This window comes from Tenrec ecaudatus, chromosome 1, assembly GCF_050624435.1.
Source record: "Tenrec ecaudatus isolate mTenEca1 chromosome 1, mTenEca1.hap1, whole genome shotgun sequence".
In the NCBI taxonomy this organism is placed as follows: domain Eukaryota; kingdom Metazoa; phylum Chordata; class Mammalia; order Afrosoricida; family Tenrecidae; genus Tenrec; species Tenrec ecaudatus.
Window position 1 is genome coordinate 123,572,409 of NC_134530.1, and position 15,494 is coordinate 123,587,902.

The 15,494-nt window shown below is 34.6% G+C and overlaps 1 protein-coding gene across 1 annotated transcript in view; it reads right to left on the reverse strand.

Annotated features, from left to right (window-relative positions):
• Positions 1–15,494, reverse strand: part of HFM1 (helicase for meiosis 1) — a 123,721-nt gene that overhangs the window by 19,277 nt on the left and 88,950 nt on the right. The window contains exons 29-32 of the mRNA XM_075540261.1: positions 14,246–14,349; positions 13,713–13,856; positions 523–603; positions 196–311 (exon numbers count right to left, since the gene is read on the reverse strand). Coding sequence (XP_075396376.1) covers positions 196–311; positions 523–603; positions 13,713–13,856; positions 14,246–14,349 — 445 coding nt within the window. The remainder of the gene's footprint in view (positions 1–195; positions 312–522; positions 604–13,712; positions 13,857–14,245; positions 14,350–15,494) is intronic.

Genomic DNA, 15,494 nt, shown 5'->3' on the forward strand with positions numbered 1-15,494 from the left:
TGTTTAAAGGTAGGAAAATGGTTTTCTTATGTAGAACTAAAAATGTCTTATTAGTATTGTGCATAATGGTCATACTCCTAGTTAATGGCCATAAATAATTCTAATGGATACTATAGATAGCTATGTGATACACAAAACAAAAGACTATTCAAATACATTTAATTACAAATCTAAGGGATGACTATTAAAACTCACCTTGAGACGCTTCACTGGCGGGAGAGATGAAACAGCATTCCTGTTTCTTAAATCAGATAAATATAAAGAAATTGTTGGCTCTTTAATTCCTGACTTCAGTGCAACTCCAATTTTACCTATGAAAAGTCCTCAGGTTAAACAAACTTCAGGCATTGTTCATATACAGCCAAATTTCTTCAAATCAAATGTTTACTTTTCTCCCCATGTTGCCCAGAGACGAAGGAAATTACTTGTGGGTTATAAAGACATACATATAAATATCATACGTTAATTATTAGCCCTGAAATATTGTCAAAGCCTGAAATAAGCTTGTGTGATGAAACTCACAGCAATCATGTCCACATGCGCGCTTATTTTTACAGTGATGATTACACTCCCGGGTTCCTAGTTTTTTGCAGGCTGTTATCCCTAAATTAAGAAAAAACAAACATTTTTGTTACATCTGCTACTGCATGACTTAACTTATTTTTATACATTAGCTTTTCTTTTAGATGATACAAAAAATTGTGATTTCCATGCTTTGTCAAATGTTAATCCATTCGATATATAACTGTAAAAACATATAAAGGTATTTCTGACAACAGTTCCTATCCCACTACTAACCTCATCCCAGTTTTTTCACCAGGAACATCTAGCCACCTTTAATCTTCTTTCAATCATTATGGTAATATAAATTAACATGAGGGAATACTCGTAATGTTTTCTGAATGAGGTGCAAATAAAGGTAGCATTTTGAAAAATGCATGCTGCTTTATACTTCAGTCTGAAGAGCCTGAGAAGAAGAAACCTTCATGGCATTTTTATGGCACCACTGACAGTAGCTAGTATGCAAAACTCTACATATATGCACTAGATGTTAGAAATACATGCTTTAGGAATATGAGGAATTTGCTACATCAATAGGAAGGAAGGAGAGGCTGCTTGCAACTGATTCCTTTAAGTTAAAATTAATACATCCAAATATATTCTACAATTATTATAGTTTAAGTAGGCATTTCCATCTTAGCTTTCATTAATAGTAACATGGGGTAAGAAAGAGACATTCGAAATATTTTTTGAAGGACACTGTTTGGATGTGTGAGGGAATAATATTTTAAATCCAATGTCAGCTGTCAATGTCAATGCCAGCTCATAGTGATTCTATAGGGGCAAGGAAAACTGCCTCAGTGGGTTTCTGGGATTTTAAATCATTATAGAAACAGAGTGTCATAGCTTTCTCCTATGGAGTGGCTAGTGAATTTGAACTGATGACCTTTCAATTACTAGCTAAGTTCCTAACTACTTCACTACGAGGGCTTCTAATATTCTTGGTAGAAGGTATAATACCCTGAGGGAGCAAATCATAGAAATCAGCTTATTTTTTGCTGAAGCAGATTTCACGTCAACTAGAAAGATTAGAGGGACTGTACAGCTTTGATAATATTTCCCGTGTTTCATGGTCCTTTATTCTTCATTTTCAATGTCATTGCTTAATCATCCCTTTCAAATCATATCACATTGAAATACGGATAATATCTGCATGGCTCCCAGTGGCAAGTGGATGAAACAGCTTACTAGATGAGACTGCAGCCATGAGGCTGGCTTCCTTGATGCTTGAGAACATGAATACATTGAGGACTGATGTGGTAACAAAACATCACCAGCAGTCGAAAGAAAGACGATAGCAAAAGCACTCTGTCTCCTTCTGAGCAAAACCAATTTTGGTGGAATATAAACAATATTCAGACAAAATTACTCTATGATAATAGAAGATAACAGAGTTTTGACAACCATGTAATTATTTCTGAAACTTGAAAGCAACAAGGATGCCGAAGAACCACAAAAATAAGCAAGCATTCCTTCTTTCTAATAAAAATGATTATTTTAAAAACTTTCCACATCCAAGATTAAATGTACCAAAACATCCAATGTACATCCAATGCTTTCTGAGAACACCCAATCTAGACCTGACTTCTGATTTCTTAATCCTTTTAGGATCATCCCATACAAACAGAATTCCTAGAATAAACTTCTCCTCAATCCCTGATATGATCTATAGTTCTAGTATTGAATCCTCCTTTGCTACAATGGGGAAGGGTCAGACTGCTAACTGCAACCTTGTCAGTTCAAACCCTCCAGCAACTTCAAGAGTGAAAGATGAAGCTTTCTGCTCTGGTAAAAATGTACAGTAGTGTGTTGCTATACTGAGTTAAATAAGCCTAACTTTCCTCAAATACAGTTGTGTTTCTATTGTCTCTGGCTGGAAAGTCATGGCTGTTGTTGTTGCTGTTGTTAGGTACCATCGAGTTGATTACTACCCAAACTGAACCTATGCACAACAAAACGAGCCAACACACAGTCCTGCAACTTCCTCACAATTGCTCTTATGCCTAAACCCATTGTTGCAGCCACAGTGTCAATCCAACTCATAGAGGGTCTTTCTCTTTTTCTCTGTCATCTTCACTTTACCAAGCATGATGTCCTTCTCCAGGGACTGATCTCTCCTAACAATATGTCTAAATTATGGAAGACGAAGTCTTGCCATCCTTGCCTCTGAGGCGCACTCTGGGCTTTACTTTTGTCCTTTTAGTGGTCCACAGTACTTTCAACAGTCTTCTCCAGCCCCATCATTCAAATGCATCGGTTCTTCTTCAGTCTCCCTTATTCAGTGTACAACTTTCACATGGATATGAGGCAATGGAAAAAGACTATGACTGGGTCAGGCATACTTTAGTCGAAAAAATATAACATCCTTGCTCCTCAATACTCTAAAAAGGTTTTGTGCATCCTATTTATCTACTGCATATCATCTTTTGATCTCTTGAATGATGCCTTCATGAGCATTGATTGTGGATGTAAGCAAGACAAAATCCGTAACAACTTCAACCTTCTCTCCATTTATCATGATGTTCCCTATGGTCCAATTGTGAGGATTGTGGTCTTCTATACATTGAATTGCAATACATACTGAAGGCTACAATCCTTGATCTTCATCAGAAAGTGCTTTAAGTCCTCCTCACTTATGGCATGCAAGGTTGTGTCATCTGTATACAGTTGGTTAATAAGCCTTCCTCTGATTATGATGCGACATCCTTCTTCATATAAGCCAGCTTCCCTAATGATTTGCTCAGTACACAGACTGAACAAGAGAGGATACAGCTCTGATGCATACTTTTCCTGATTTTAAAACTTGTTTTTGGCTAATAAACATTTCAAATGAAATTAGCCTTGTTTTTGGCTAACACATTCAGTGCAGTTTGAACTTCTTTCTTTAGCACCCCACTGGCTTTGCTCATATGCTGCATCCTGAAATGGTGGACTGTCGACTGGCTCTTTTTGGTACAGTGACTCTGTGTATTCTTTTCACGGAGGCCATCACTCTTTCCAAAGCGTGCCATGACTCAGTCATTAAGACGTTTTGCCACATCCATGCTCTAATTATCTTTCACTTAGACTAAAGGTAGTTTCCTGAAATATACTCTGACTATGCTACTATTTATTGTATGTACTGTTATTTAATTCATCCTCTGAAAGTTCAACTCATCAGTTCTTTGCCCTTCTTTTGATATATTTTCTCTTTATACACGATTTTCTGAAATATTACAATTATACCTCAATTTGTAGATCTTCTTTCATTCACCTTTTTGTTGTATAGCTGTATATCTCACTGCAGTTCTAGGAAATTTTCTCAAATTATTTCTTCTGATTAGTTTGCTCTTCTTAGAACATTTATCAGTTAGATCTTATTGCAGATTTTCTTGTCTGTTTTCTGACTCTTTAGCTTTTTGTTTTCATTTAGATTTCACTGACTTTATTTTCTAGCCATCTAGTTTTTTGTGTTTTCCCTTGCCAATCATAATTTTTACTTCCCTGAGCTCTTTTTTTGTTCTCTAATAGTTTTAAAAAATAGCATCCTATTCTGCTTCAAGAAAATCTTCAATTTTTCTCAAAAGCACTAATTAGAATTCCATTTGAGTTTTATTATATTTTGGAATTATTGTTGCTTTATCATCTATTTTCTGGATTTGTTTACATGCTCCAGGTGTTTTTCAAATAACTGATCATCCTTGGTAGTCAACCTATGATAGTCTTATCTCCATCTCAAAGATAATCAAATTACTTAATAAAAATTCTAAATAACATATCCAAGTTAATAGGCTACTTATTAATATAAGTAAGAAATATACTTAGCAAATCTATAGTTAATAAGTAGACTATCCAAATCAGATAGTCTAATCCCAGAACTTGATCTACCAACCATTCTGCCTTTATAGTTATAATAGCTGCCTTAGAGATCCCCAAATAATTCATTTAATTTAAAGAAGGTACCTCTTTTGGGGGGTGAGTAGTCTAAGAAGAGGAGCTCTGGTAGTGCAGTGGGCTGTAATCTGCATGATCGGTAGTTCGAAACCACCAGCAGCTCCCAGAAGAAAGATGGGGCTTTCTACTCCCATAAAACAGTTACAGACTCATACACCTTCAGGGGGTTCACGATGAGTCAGTATTGATTCGATGGCAGTGACTTTGGTTTGGAGAGTCTAAGATGAAGTCTAGGCCTCACAGGTTATTGTTTTGCAATAAAGGCTAAACCAGTTTCCCTCAAATTAATTCTGACTCATAGTTACTTCATGTGTGTCAGAGTAGAACTGTGCACCATAAGGTGTTCTATGGCTGATTTTTCATAAGCATATCACCTTGCCTTGCTTTCAAAGTACCTCTGGATGGATGCAAACCTCCAACATTTTGGTTAACAATCAAGACTGATATCTATTTGTAGAGCTTAATTTCAATAAAGCATAAGGAGTTGCTTTTGTTTTTTAGTCCAAGATGCATTTCTAGATGTAACCACAAGATGGTGCACAGTGACTATACACATTTGCCCTGTGATGAAAACCAGTTTTTGAAATTGAGGGCTCTCCAATATTTCAAAGCAGAGTTGGCACATTTTGTTAGTAACTATATATGAATTTGTTTAGAACACTAGCACATGGGTATTATCTAAATGACAAAACCCCTGGACTATATTTCTGTTAGAAATGGTCCTTACCTGATGCAAGGGGCTTAAGTGAAGAGCAAATGCCTTGAGAATGATTGGGACAGGGAATGTATGGGTGTGCTTTATACAATTGATGTATGTATATGTATGGATTGTGGTAAGAGTTGTTGGAGTCCCTAATAAAATGTAAAAGAAGAAAAGAGGAGAAAAAAATGATTAGGGCAAAGACTGTACAGATGTGCTTTATACAATTGATGTATGTATATGTATGAACTGTGAAAAGAATTGTATCAGCCCCAATAATTTGTTAAAAAATAAAAAATAATTAAAAAAAAAAAAAGAAAGTTAGAGATAACAATAAAAAAAAAAAAAAAGAAATGGTCCTTACTCCTCGCATTCTAAGAACTGTCTGAATTTGTCTTATTAACAAACACACATTTATAGTGAATGAGAACTGGAAGAATAAGGTTCTTGGAGAAAAGTAACCTAGACTATATTCTTTGATTATACTTTAAAGTTAATAGATCCCACACTCTGGAATGCATCTATTTTTACAGATTTGGCGCATATTATATTAACTTACATGTTTTATAGCCAGAGTTTACAGTATTTAAAGTTAATTTATTAATGACATCAAATAAAAATGTATTGAAATATAACATTTAAAATTACTATAACAGGGTCAATAATGGCTGGTGGGGTAGTGGTCATTTGTCTAAAATACACGCGCACACATACACACAACTGAAGATTGAGTGGGTTTGAGAACAGTAGGCCTTACAAGCTAGTTATACATTCAAATAATCTGTGTAAAAGTTATTGGAGTTAATATTTCTAAAAGAATATTAGTTTGACATCTATAGTTCCTGAATTATATTAATCATACATCATAAACTCCAGGCTTTTATTCTTTAAATTACAAGAGACATTTGTTAATTTTTCCATCAAATGTTATATTATCATTTTGTTATTTATTTATAAAGAAAAAGATCACATTGGCGAACTGTAATCCTTCAATATGAAATTTAACGTACATTCATATGTCATAGAGTGTAAGGAAAATAGACTTGGCTTTCAACTCCAAACCAAGCTCACTGCCACTGAACTGAATCCAACTGATAGCAACCCTATAGGATAGGTAGTGCAGCCCCTGAGGGCATCTGTGACTGTAACTCCTAATGAGAGCAAGAAGTTTCCATTTTCTCCCCTTGGAATAGTAGGTGGTTTCAAACTGTTGACCTTGTGGTTAGCAACTCAACATATAACCACTTTACCGCTAGAGCTCCTTTTGACTCGCATTTAAATATGCGTCCATCCAATGTGCTTGAGCACTGGTTTAATTTTTGTACATCTTACAAAGACCTTAAATTTTCATACTTAAAAAGGCATATCAAATGCAAATGAATTTATTAGTCTCAAATGAATTTGCTTCAAAGTAAACAAAGTCAATACCTTTTATTGAGTATGAAATAAATTTTAATATCTAAAATATAGAAGTAACAGACCTGAAAAATAATTCAATTTTTGTCCTTACAACTAAAAAGGTGTGTTATTTCTCATATTACTGTATCTTTAAAAGAAGCCCTGGTGGCATTTTAAGTGTTGACTGCTAACTATAAGGTAGACAGTTCAAACCCACCAGCCACTCTGCTGGAGAAAGATGAAGCTATTTACTCTTGTCAAGATTCACAGGCTCAGAAATCCTTTATAAGATCACTATGAGTCAGACACAACTTGATGGCAATGGGTGATGGGTATCTTAAAAATAAAGAAAAGGTATTTTTCTTCAAACAACTGGATCTCAGTTTGCATTGTTTTATTTGTTTTTGTTTGTTCATAGTAGAGGTGTTATGTCAATGGAGGTCACCCTCTTGAAAATGTACGTGTTATATGCTTTTCTATTTTTTGGTATATGAAACCCAGGACTGGTGAGCCTATGGGGATACCAAGTAGAATAAGGCGTTTGGGGGAAGGGAGGTACAATGGTGGTGGTGTGGTATAGGGAAGATGATGTCAAGGAGCCCGTGGTAGTCACCTAATCTGGTGTGAAATTGAAGATTAAGAGTGTAGGAGTGGAGTCTAGCCTGTCAATCTGGAGATAGCCAATGAGGCCTCTGTGTGGGCAAGGACTTCTCCTAAGAATTCTGGGAAATCTGGTATTTCCTCCTTGGAGGTGGGAGACTCTGCTCACACCCTGGGAGACATTGCAGCTGACAAGACACATGGACTCATCCTGATGCAGAGACCCCTGCCAGCGCTGAGATGTTTCCAATGACACTGGATCCAAGGACTTTCTACCCAAAAGCCTGTGATCTACATTTGGCATCATTGAGTGTGTTGGTGAGTCTGAAGAGGACTTTATAGATTGTTATCAGACATATGGGCTAGTACCGGATTTATGGATTTGATCTGGACTGGGCTGGGATGTTTTCTCAATGTTCAATTGCTCTTGTATATAAATCTCTTTCTTATACACATATGTGTATCTATGGATTTGCTTCTCTAGTTTACCCAGACTGACACAGAGTCCATGCAAAAAGGGAATGGTTGGAAACTGATTGTATTAACAATTGTACTGTTCTGCTTGACGTGATTGAAATATGGAATGATATATGTATTAAATCCCACCTAATAAAAATAAAAGAAGAACATTTTTTAAATTAGATTTTTAAAATTATAATCATATATGATAAAGTGAAGCTAAGAGAATGTTTTCACAGTTAGATTTTTGTTGTTAAGTGACATCAAGCAACTCTATACTCATGAAAGCACAACACTGCCCAGTCCTCCGCCATTTTTACAATTGTTGTTATGTTTGGAGCCCACTGTTGCAGCCATAGGGGCAATCAATCTCGTTTAGGGCCTTTCTCTTTCTCATTGCCCTTCTACTTTATCATGCACGACGTCTTTCTCCAGAACCCATCCCTTCTGATAATACACTGAGAGTACGTGAGACCAAGTCTCCTTTTCATCTTCATTGCTAAGGAGCACTTTATCTGTACTTCTAACAAGACAAATTTGTTTGTTCTTCTGGCAGTCTATGGCAGTCCTGTTAATATTATTTGTCAACACCATAATTCAAAGGTGCCAATTCTTATTCAGTCTTCCTTATTTATTGTTCAGCTTTCATATGCATCTGAAGCAACTGAAAATACCACGGTTGGGTCAAGAGTATCTTAGGCTTCAAAGTGGCATTTGGCTCTTTAATAGTTTAAAGAGGTCTTGGGTAGCAAATTTATTTTTCCAGTGGAATGCACTGTTGGATTTCTTGACTACTTCCTCTATGGGCATTAATCATGGCTTTAAATCAGAGATTTTCAACTTGTTGTGACCCCTTTGGGGGTTGAACAACCTTTTTACAGGGATCGCCTGATTCATAACAGTAGCAAAATTACAGTTCTGAAGTAGCAATGAAAATAATTTTATTGGGCGGTCACCACATGAGGGAACTGTATTAAAGGAAGGTTGAGAACCACTATTTTAAATTAAATGAAATCATTGGTTAACGTCAGTCTTTTCTCCATTTATTATGACATTGTTTATTAATCTAGTTGTAAAGATTTTTGTTTTTTCTATCTTCAGAAGTGTAATCCAGATTAAACACTATGATCTTTGATCTTCATCAGAAAATGCATCAAGCTCTCCTCACTTTGGGGAAACTAGGTGTGTCATTTACATCTCACAGACTGTTAGTGAGTCTTCCTCCAAATCTGATGTAGCACTCTTCTCCACATGGTCTAGTGTATAAGGATTGTTTGCTCAGTCTATGGATTGAATAAGTATACTTAAAGTATATAACCATGGTGTACACATGCTCTGATTTTAAACTCCTTGTTTTATTCCAACAACCGTATTTTAGTATATGTTTAGATTGATTTAATAGAACACTATAAAAGTGTTATAGGATTACCTTTCTTCATAATGTTATCCATAATTTGCTATAGTCCACATCACTGAATGACATAAAACACAGGTAAACATTTTTCTGATAGCTCCTACTTTCAGCCAAGATCCATCTGACATCAGCAATGATATCCATCGTTCAATGCCCTTATCTCAATCTAGCTTGAATTTCTGGCAGTTCCTTGTTGATGTACTGCTGTAACCATTTCTGAATAATCTTCACAGTTATAGGAAGCATAAAAAATTTTCAATTGTATTTCTAGTTTTTACATATAACCCTATAATTTGACAATATAAAATACTATTATATGTTGAACTTTCAAGCATATTTGGATATAATCATTTAGCATATATTTGGATATAATCATTTAGCATCCATATATCAATTTTTATTTCAATATTTGAATTAAATATCAATTTACATCACTGAATAACATAGTCTTAAAAAGGATCAGAACAACTAAATATTGGATTGCTTTGGGGTGAATTTAATAAAAAGCATTGAGGTGATTGGTTGCGCTGAATGCTCCTAAGAAATACTGTTAATAGCCTTATAATTTCATAGATTCAGAAAGTAAAACTCAGAAACTATGACTTGAAACGATCACACAGCTTTTTAAATATTAGAGCCAAAACCAAAATATGTATTTCTAAATAAAATTTTGTGTTCTTTTTTGTTGAATTTTTTTCAGTATATAAGCATAGAAAATTACATATAGAAAATCTTCAGCTCACTGAGTCTCACATAGTAAACATGCCATGTAACAGCACCTAACATTTTTAGAGTACACCCCAGAATCCACACGTATGCTCTCTTCCAAAGGTAATCCTCCGCGGAGGGTAACTCTAATCCTAAATTTTATAGGCATAAATTAATATTGCCTGTTTTTATGATCTCAATACATGAAATCATACAGTATTGCTCTTTTGTCTTGGCTTCTTTTATTTGATATTATGTTTCAGAGGGTCATTCAAGATGTTGCACATAATGGTAGATCATTCAGTCCCACTGCTTTATAGCAAGCATAGGCTAATTGTTCCATGGGTCCAAACCCATTTTTGTAAATGTTTTACTGGAACACAGTCATACCTATTTTACTACCTATCGTCCATAGCTGCTTTCTGTCTTCCATTTTCAGACACAAAATTGCATGGGTGCAAGAAAGAGCTATGTCCTACAAGCCTAAAATTTACTATCTTACCCTTAAAGAAAATTTGCCAACTCTTATAAAATTCTACCAGGTCAATCAATATACTAGTTTATCTGTTCACTGAAGTACTGATGAACATTTGGTTGGTTTCCAGTTTGGGGCTAATATGACATTAGTACAATGAATAATCTAAAAAATATTTTATGAGCACTCCATTAATTTGATTTACTTTAATACACACTCAATTTGTTTTCCTTTATTTCCTTTTTGGAGAGGAGGAAGCTGGGTGTAGTATACTGTATTGATAGTACATGGTAAGGTTATCTTTCTTAGCCTCTTCTCTTTTTCAAGGAGTTATAGATAGAAACTCTCCAAGATGAGATATTCTGAGTAAGTTGGGGGCAAGGATGCTTCAGCAGCTGAGAGCCTCTCTCTTCCTTAAATGCTATTCCTGTGGCTGGTAGTTTAGGGATTCTTATACCTTGGAGGCCTTATGGACCATAAGGTCCACCATTCTGTAGAGTGGGCCACTATTTGTGTGTGTGTGTGTGTGTGTGTGTATCTCTAGCAAATTCTTTGTTGTACCAGGAAATGAGCTTGATAGAATGGTTGATAAGGGCAATGCCAGTCCTATCATCAAAAGTGAAAGAGTGGGTGTCACTATTAAAGTCTCAGGAGACAAAGGGCCCTTTAGAGGATAATCGGAGCCTGCTTTACCACCTTCTTGATGTCATCGTATTTGGTAGTTTTGTCTATATGTCAGTAAGATCCATGACAGACACATTGGGGGTGGGAAAACAGAAGGCCATTCCAGTGAATTTTTCATTCAGCTCAGGTATAATTTTGCCCATAGCCTTGGCAGCACCGGTGCATGCCCAGATGATGTTTTGGGAAGCCCAATGGTGATCATGCCAGAGTTTCAATGGGGCCCTCCACAGTATTCTGGGTGACAGTGATGCAATGTACTGTGGTCATGAGTCTGTCTATGATGCTAAAGTTGTCGTGCATGACCTTAGCCAGAAGGGCCAAGCAATTTGTAGTACAGGAGGAATTGTTGCCCATTTTGAGATTGTCATACTTCTCATTGTTTGCGTTCGTCAGACACATGAGGGCATTAGATGGGGCAGCCACCAGTCAAGTTACCCCAGTCTTCTCTAACGTTGTGACATCACTGGTAGACTCTGGGACATACTCAGCACCAGCTTTACTCTATTTGAGGTTAGCAAGATCTCATTTCGGGAAGACAGCGATGGCATAACAAGCTTCCCATTCTCAAACTTTACTGCCATTGAACTTGTCATGGATGGAATGATCCTGGAATATTTATACCATATAAATGAGGTCAATGAAGGGTTTGTTAATGGCAAGTGTCCACTTTGCCAAAGTTAAAATCAGGTGCCCAACACAGCAAAATCCATTATTCTGACCTTCATTATTGTGTCTCAGGGATGGGGTCAAGCTGTCTGAAAAGATGCAGTTCTCTGTTGCATGAGAAAGAAGAGAAAACTTCCTTAATTTTCTCTTTTAAAAAGTTTTTCATTTTCATATGGTGGTCGTGAACATATTTTGTTATGTGTATGTATTCCTAAGTATTTGAGTTTTTTGGTACTGTTGTGACATTTTAACAATTATAATTTCTATCTCTGTATTTGTTGGATACCAACCAAATGGTCAATAGTTTGAATCCACCAGTCACTTCTCAGGAGTAAGCTGAGGCAGTCTGACCTATTGGGTTAATATGAATCAGAGTTGAATTGACAGTAAGGAGTATATATATATATATATATATATATATATATATATATATACATATTGGAATGTAATCATATAATTGATTATAATTTTTTCATTGAAATTTACTTAATAACATAAAACTTACTTTTTGGAGTATACAATTTAGTGCTATGTTTTGTTAGAAATATATTCATGAGCCATGCAACTTTCAAGAATCACACAGACACACTCATATACACACAAAAAAACACCCCACAAACTCAAAAAACAAAACTAGTTGTTACTAAGTCAATTCTGACTTATGGCAAGCCAATGTATCCCTGAACATTGACATTATTACAAAACGAAGCTTCATACATATTAGCAGTTATTCCCCCATGTACTCCTGTCCCCTGGCAACTACTAAGCTATTTCCTGGCTTTCTGAATTTGACTATGCTGGATATGTCTGTAAGAAACCATCGGAAGAATCAGTGAGTATAGGAAAGGTTGGCAAATTGAACTAGAATCATACAATAAATGGAATTTTACAATATCTGGCCTGTGTGACTGCCTTCTAACACTTAGCATAGCACTTTTAAAGTTCATCCACGTGGCAGCATGACTAATGCTTTTATTCTTTTCTTCATCTACTTCTTGAATATACTACATTTTGTTTATCCATTCAGCAGTAAGCATTATGCTGTTTCTTCTTTTGGTTACTATGAATAATGCTACTATAAAGATTTATATACAAGCATGCATTTTATTATGATTTGCTTTATTGAACTTTGCAGATGTTATGGTTTTTACAAGTTGAAGATTTGTGGTAACACTGTATCAAGCAAGTCTTTTGACATCACTTTCCCAACAATATTTGTTCACTTCAAATTTGTCATACATTGGTAAGTCTCACAATATTGCAAACTATTTCAAAATGCTACTGCATAGTTAATAGACTACAATAAAGTGTACACATAACTTTTTTATGTACTGGGAAACCAAAAACATCACATGATCCATTTTAGTGAGATATTCACTTTATTACAGTGGTCTGGGACAAAACCTGTAATATCTTTGAGGTATCCCTGTACAAGTCTTTATGTGAGCATGTGTCTTCAATTGTACTGCATATCTACCTAAGAGCAGGCATTGCTGGTGATACAGTAATATTTAACTTATTGAGAATTGACAGTTTTTTCCAAAGCAGCTGTTCCATTTTACATTCTCACTAGTAATGTATAAAGGTTCAGTTTCTACACATCTTAGCATAAGGTGCAATTGTCTTTCTGATTAAAGTTATCAAAGTGGACATAAACTTTGAGGTTTTGATTTGCATTTCCCTATTGGCTAATGATGATAGACCTCTTTTTATGTGAATATATACTGCTGTCTACTTTTGTGTATATTTGAAAATTTTCATAGGAAGAAAATTTAATGCACTGCCACCCTGGTATGCCTTATCAAATCAATAGATTCATGTACATTCCTTGCTTTCCCCTTGACATTGGTCATAAGAATAAAATGAGTATAGGTAAGAGAAAATGTTTATTAACAGAGCAGTCAAGTAAGTTATATACTAAATGTTGCCTCAATCTGACAAACATTAACTCTTAGGAAAATTTATACAATATTTTATTAATGTAATTTATCACACCGAAATGTCTAATTCCAGAGCATCTGTGATCTGAGCAAAGCAGTGCTATAATATATTAATCCTTTCCCCTAGCTATATCTTTGTTTTAATACAAAGTACCAATTAAAATAGCTACTTACCTTTATCAGCTCCTGCTACATATTTATCTGTATGTTTAGAAGGAGAAATCTCTATTTCTGATTTTCTATGCATAATTACTTCATTTTCAAACCTCTTGGGTCCTAAGTAAAAGACTGTAAATGTTTTCTGAATATCAAGTCCAACTGGAAAAAGAAATAAAAATTTCAGTGCATATTTATATAAATCCATATGATACTAATTTAAAAATATTTCTTATATTCTTAGGATATTTTAAACTAGAAGAGTTACAGAAATTCAATACATTAAGATGAAAAACATTAAAAATACAGTGAATAAAAATTTGTTCTTCTAGCATAAAAATCAATGGTCCTATAATATTTTAAATTTACTGTCTCAAATTTTAATCAGGTCATATTGAGTCATGCCATCGTTTATATATTTAAATACACGATACATCCTTTAAGTTTTATTTATATCAGAATATATTATTTTACACAATATTATTTTATTATTTTTGTTTTAGCATAAACCAAAGAAATGTTAAATGCCTTCATTACTTCAATTTACTAACCATATTCAGAACTAATTAGATTTATGCTAAGGTCTTCAGACTTAAGAGTTCTCTTCACATCAATCTTTTTAGTCCAATTTCCGTCTTTTAGCAAAACAGAATCCCTAAAAAAAAAATCCATCATTTAAAATTTGTTCCAAATATTTAATGAAGTATTTATGAAAAATTCCAATATCTCTCAATTACATTTCCCATGAATTTTAAAAGCGCCCTTATATTAATTTTCAAGGCCTGAATAATCCAAAGATAGGTCCTTTCTGATTAGTATTTATCAGTAACTAAGAAGTACTTTTCTTCTAATTCTGGGGAGAGAGAAATGGCTATTCATGGAGTTTTATCAACCATAGATTTCTTAACTATACATTGATCCTACATATGATTCTCAGTGGCATTGACTCCTATAGCCTACTTTGGCAATCGGCCTATGTACTTGGCATAATTAACTCATAAAATTGCGCCCAAATCACTATCAAGTTAAATTAGCTACATAATAATTGTAAATATTTGTGAGAAGAGTTTTAATATTATTTTTACAATCGAGGTCAACCAGTTTGGATTTAATAATATCACAAATAAACCAGAGACCAATTTTATGATTTAATTTTAGTCTCATACTCAAAACTAACATTAAATTTAAATCGTCGTAGGAGAACAGAGATTTGTATAATGACATATTCTAGCCTTAATTCTGTCATGGCTAGTTAAGGTAGAACAGTACCCAGTAAAAGGAACATTATCCTGCCAGTTACTAAGTATCTTTAAGTAATTTGCATGTGATAGATTTGGAAAGTACTGGGAACAATTAGAAGTTTCTTGGTCCAGAGTTACTGTCATCCTTGATTTGTAAGAATAGTAACAGGGTTGGAGCATAGACTCTAGAGTCAGAATGCTGGATTCAGATCTATATTTGATTTTTAAGTAGTTGTATAACCTTAGGTATATTGATTAACTTTTCTTCATCTCAATTCCCCCTTTACAACATGTGGATAAAAATAACAACTACCTTATACAAAGAGTAAACAACTCAATACCTGAAGTCTATTAATTTCTAAAAAACATTAGCTATTGCTTTAACTGATATCTTTGCAACCTGCTCATGCTATTATATTTGCTCATACTGTTATTTTTACTAGCTTTACTCCTGGGAGACTATCATAAAAGTATTAGAAGTAAAGTTAAAGCACAAATGATAAAATACTATATTAGAGAATTAGTCATAAAAGTAGCATCTATGTATGAAGGTAAGACA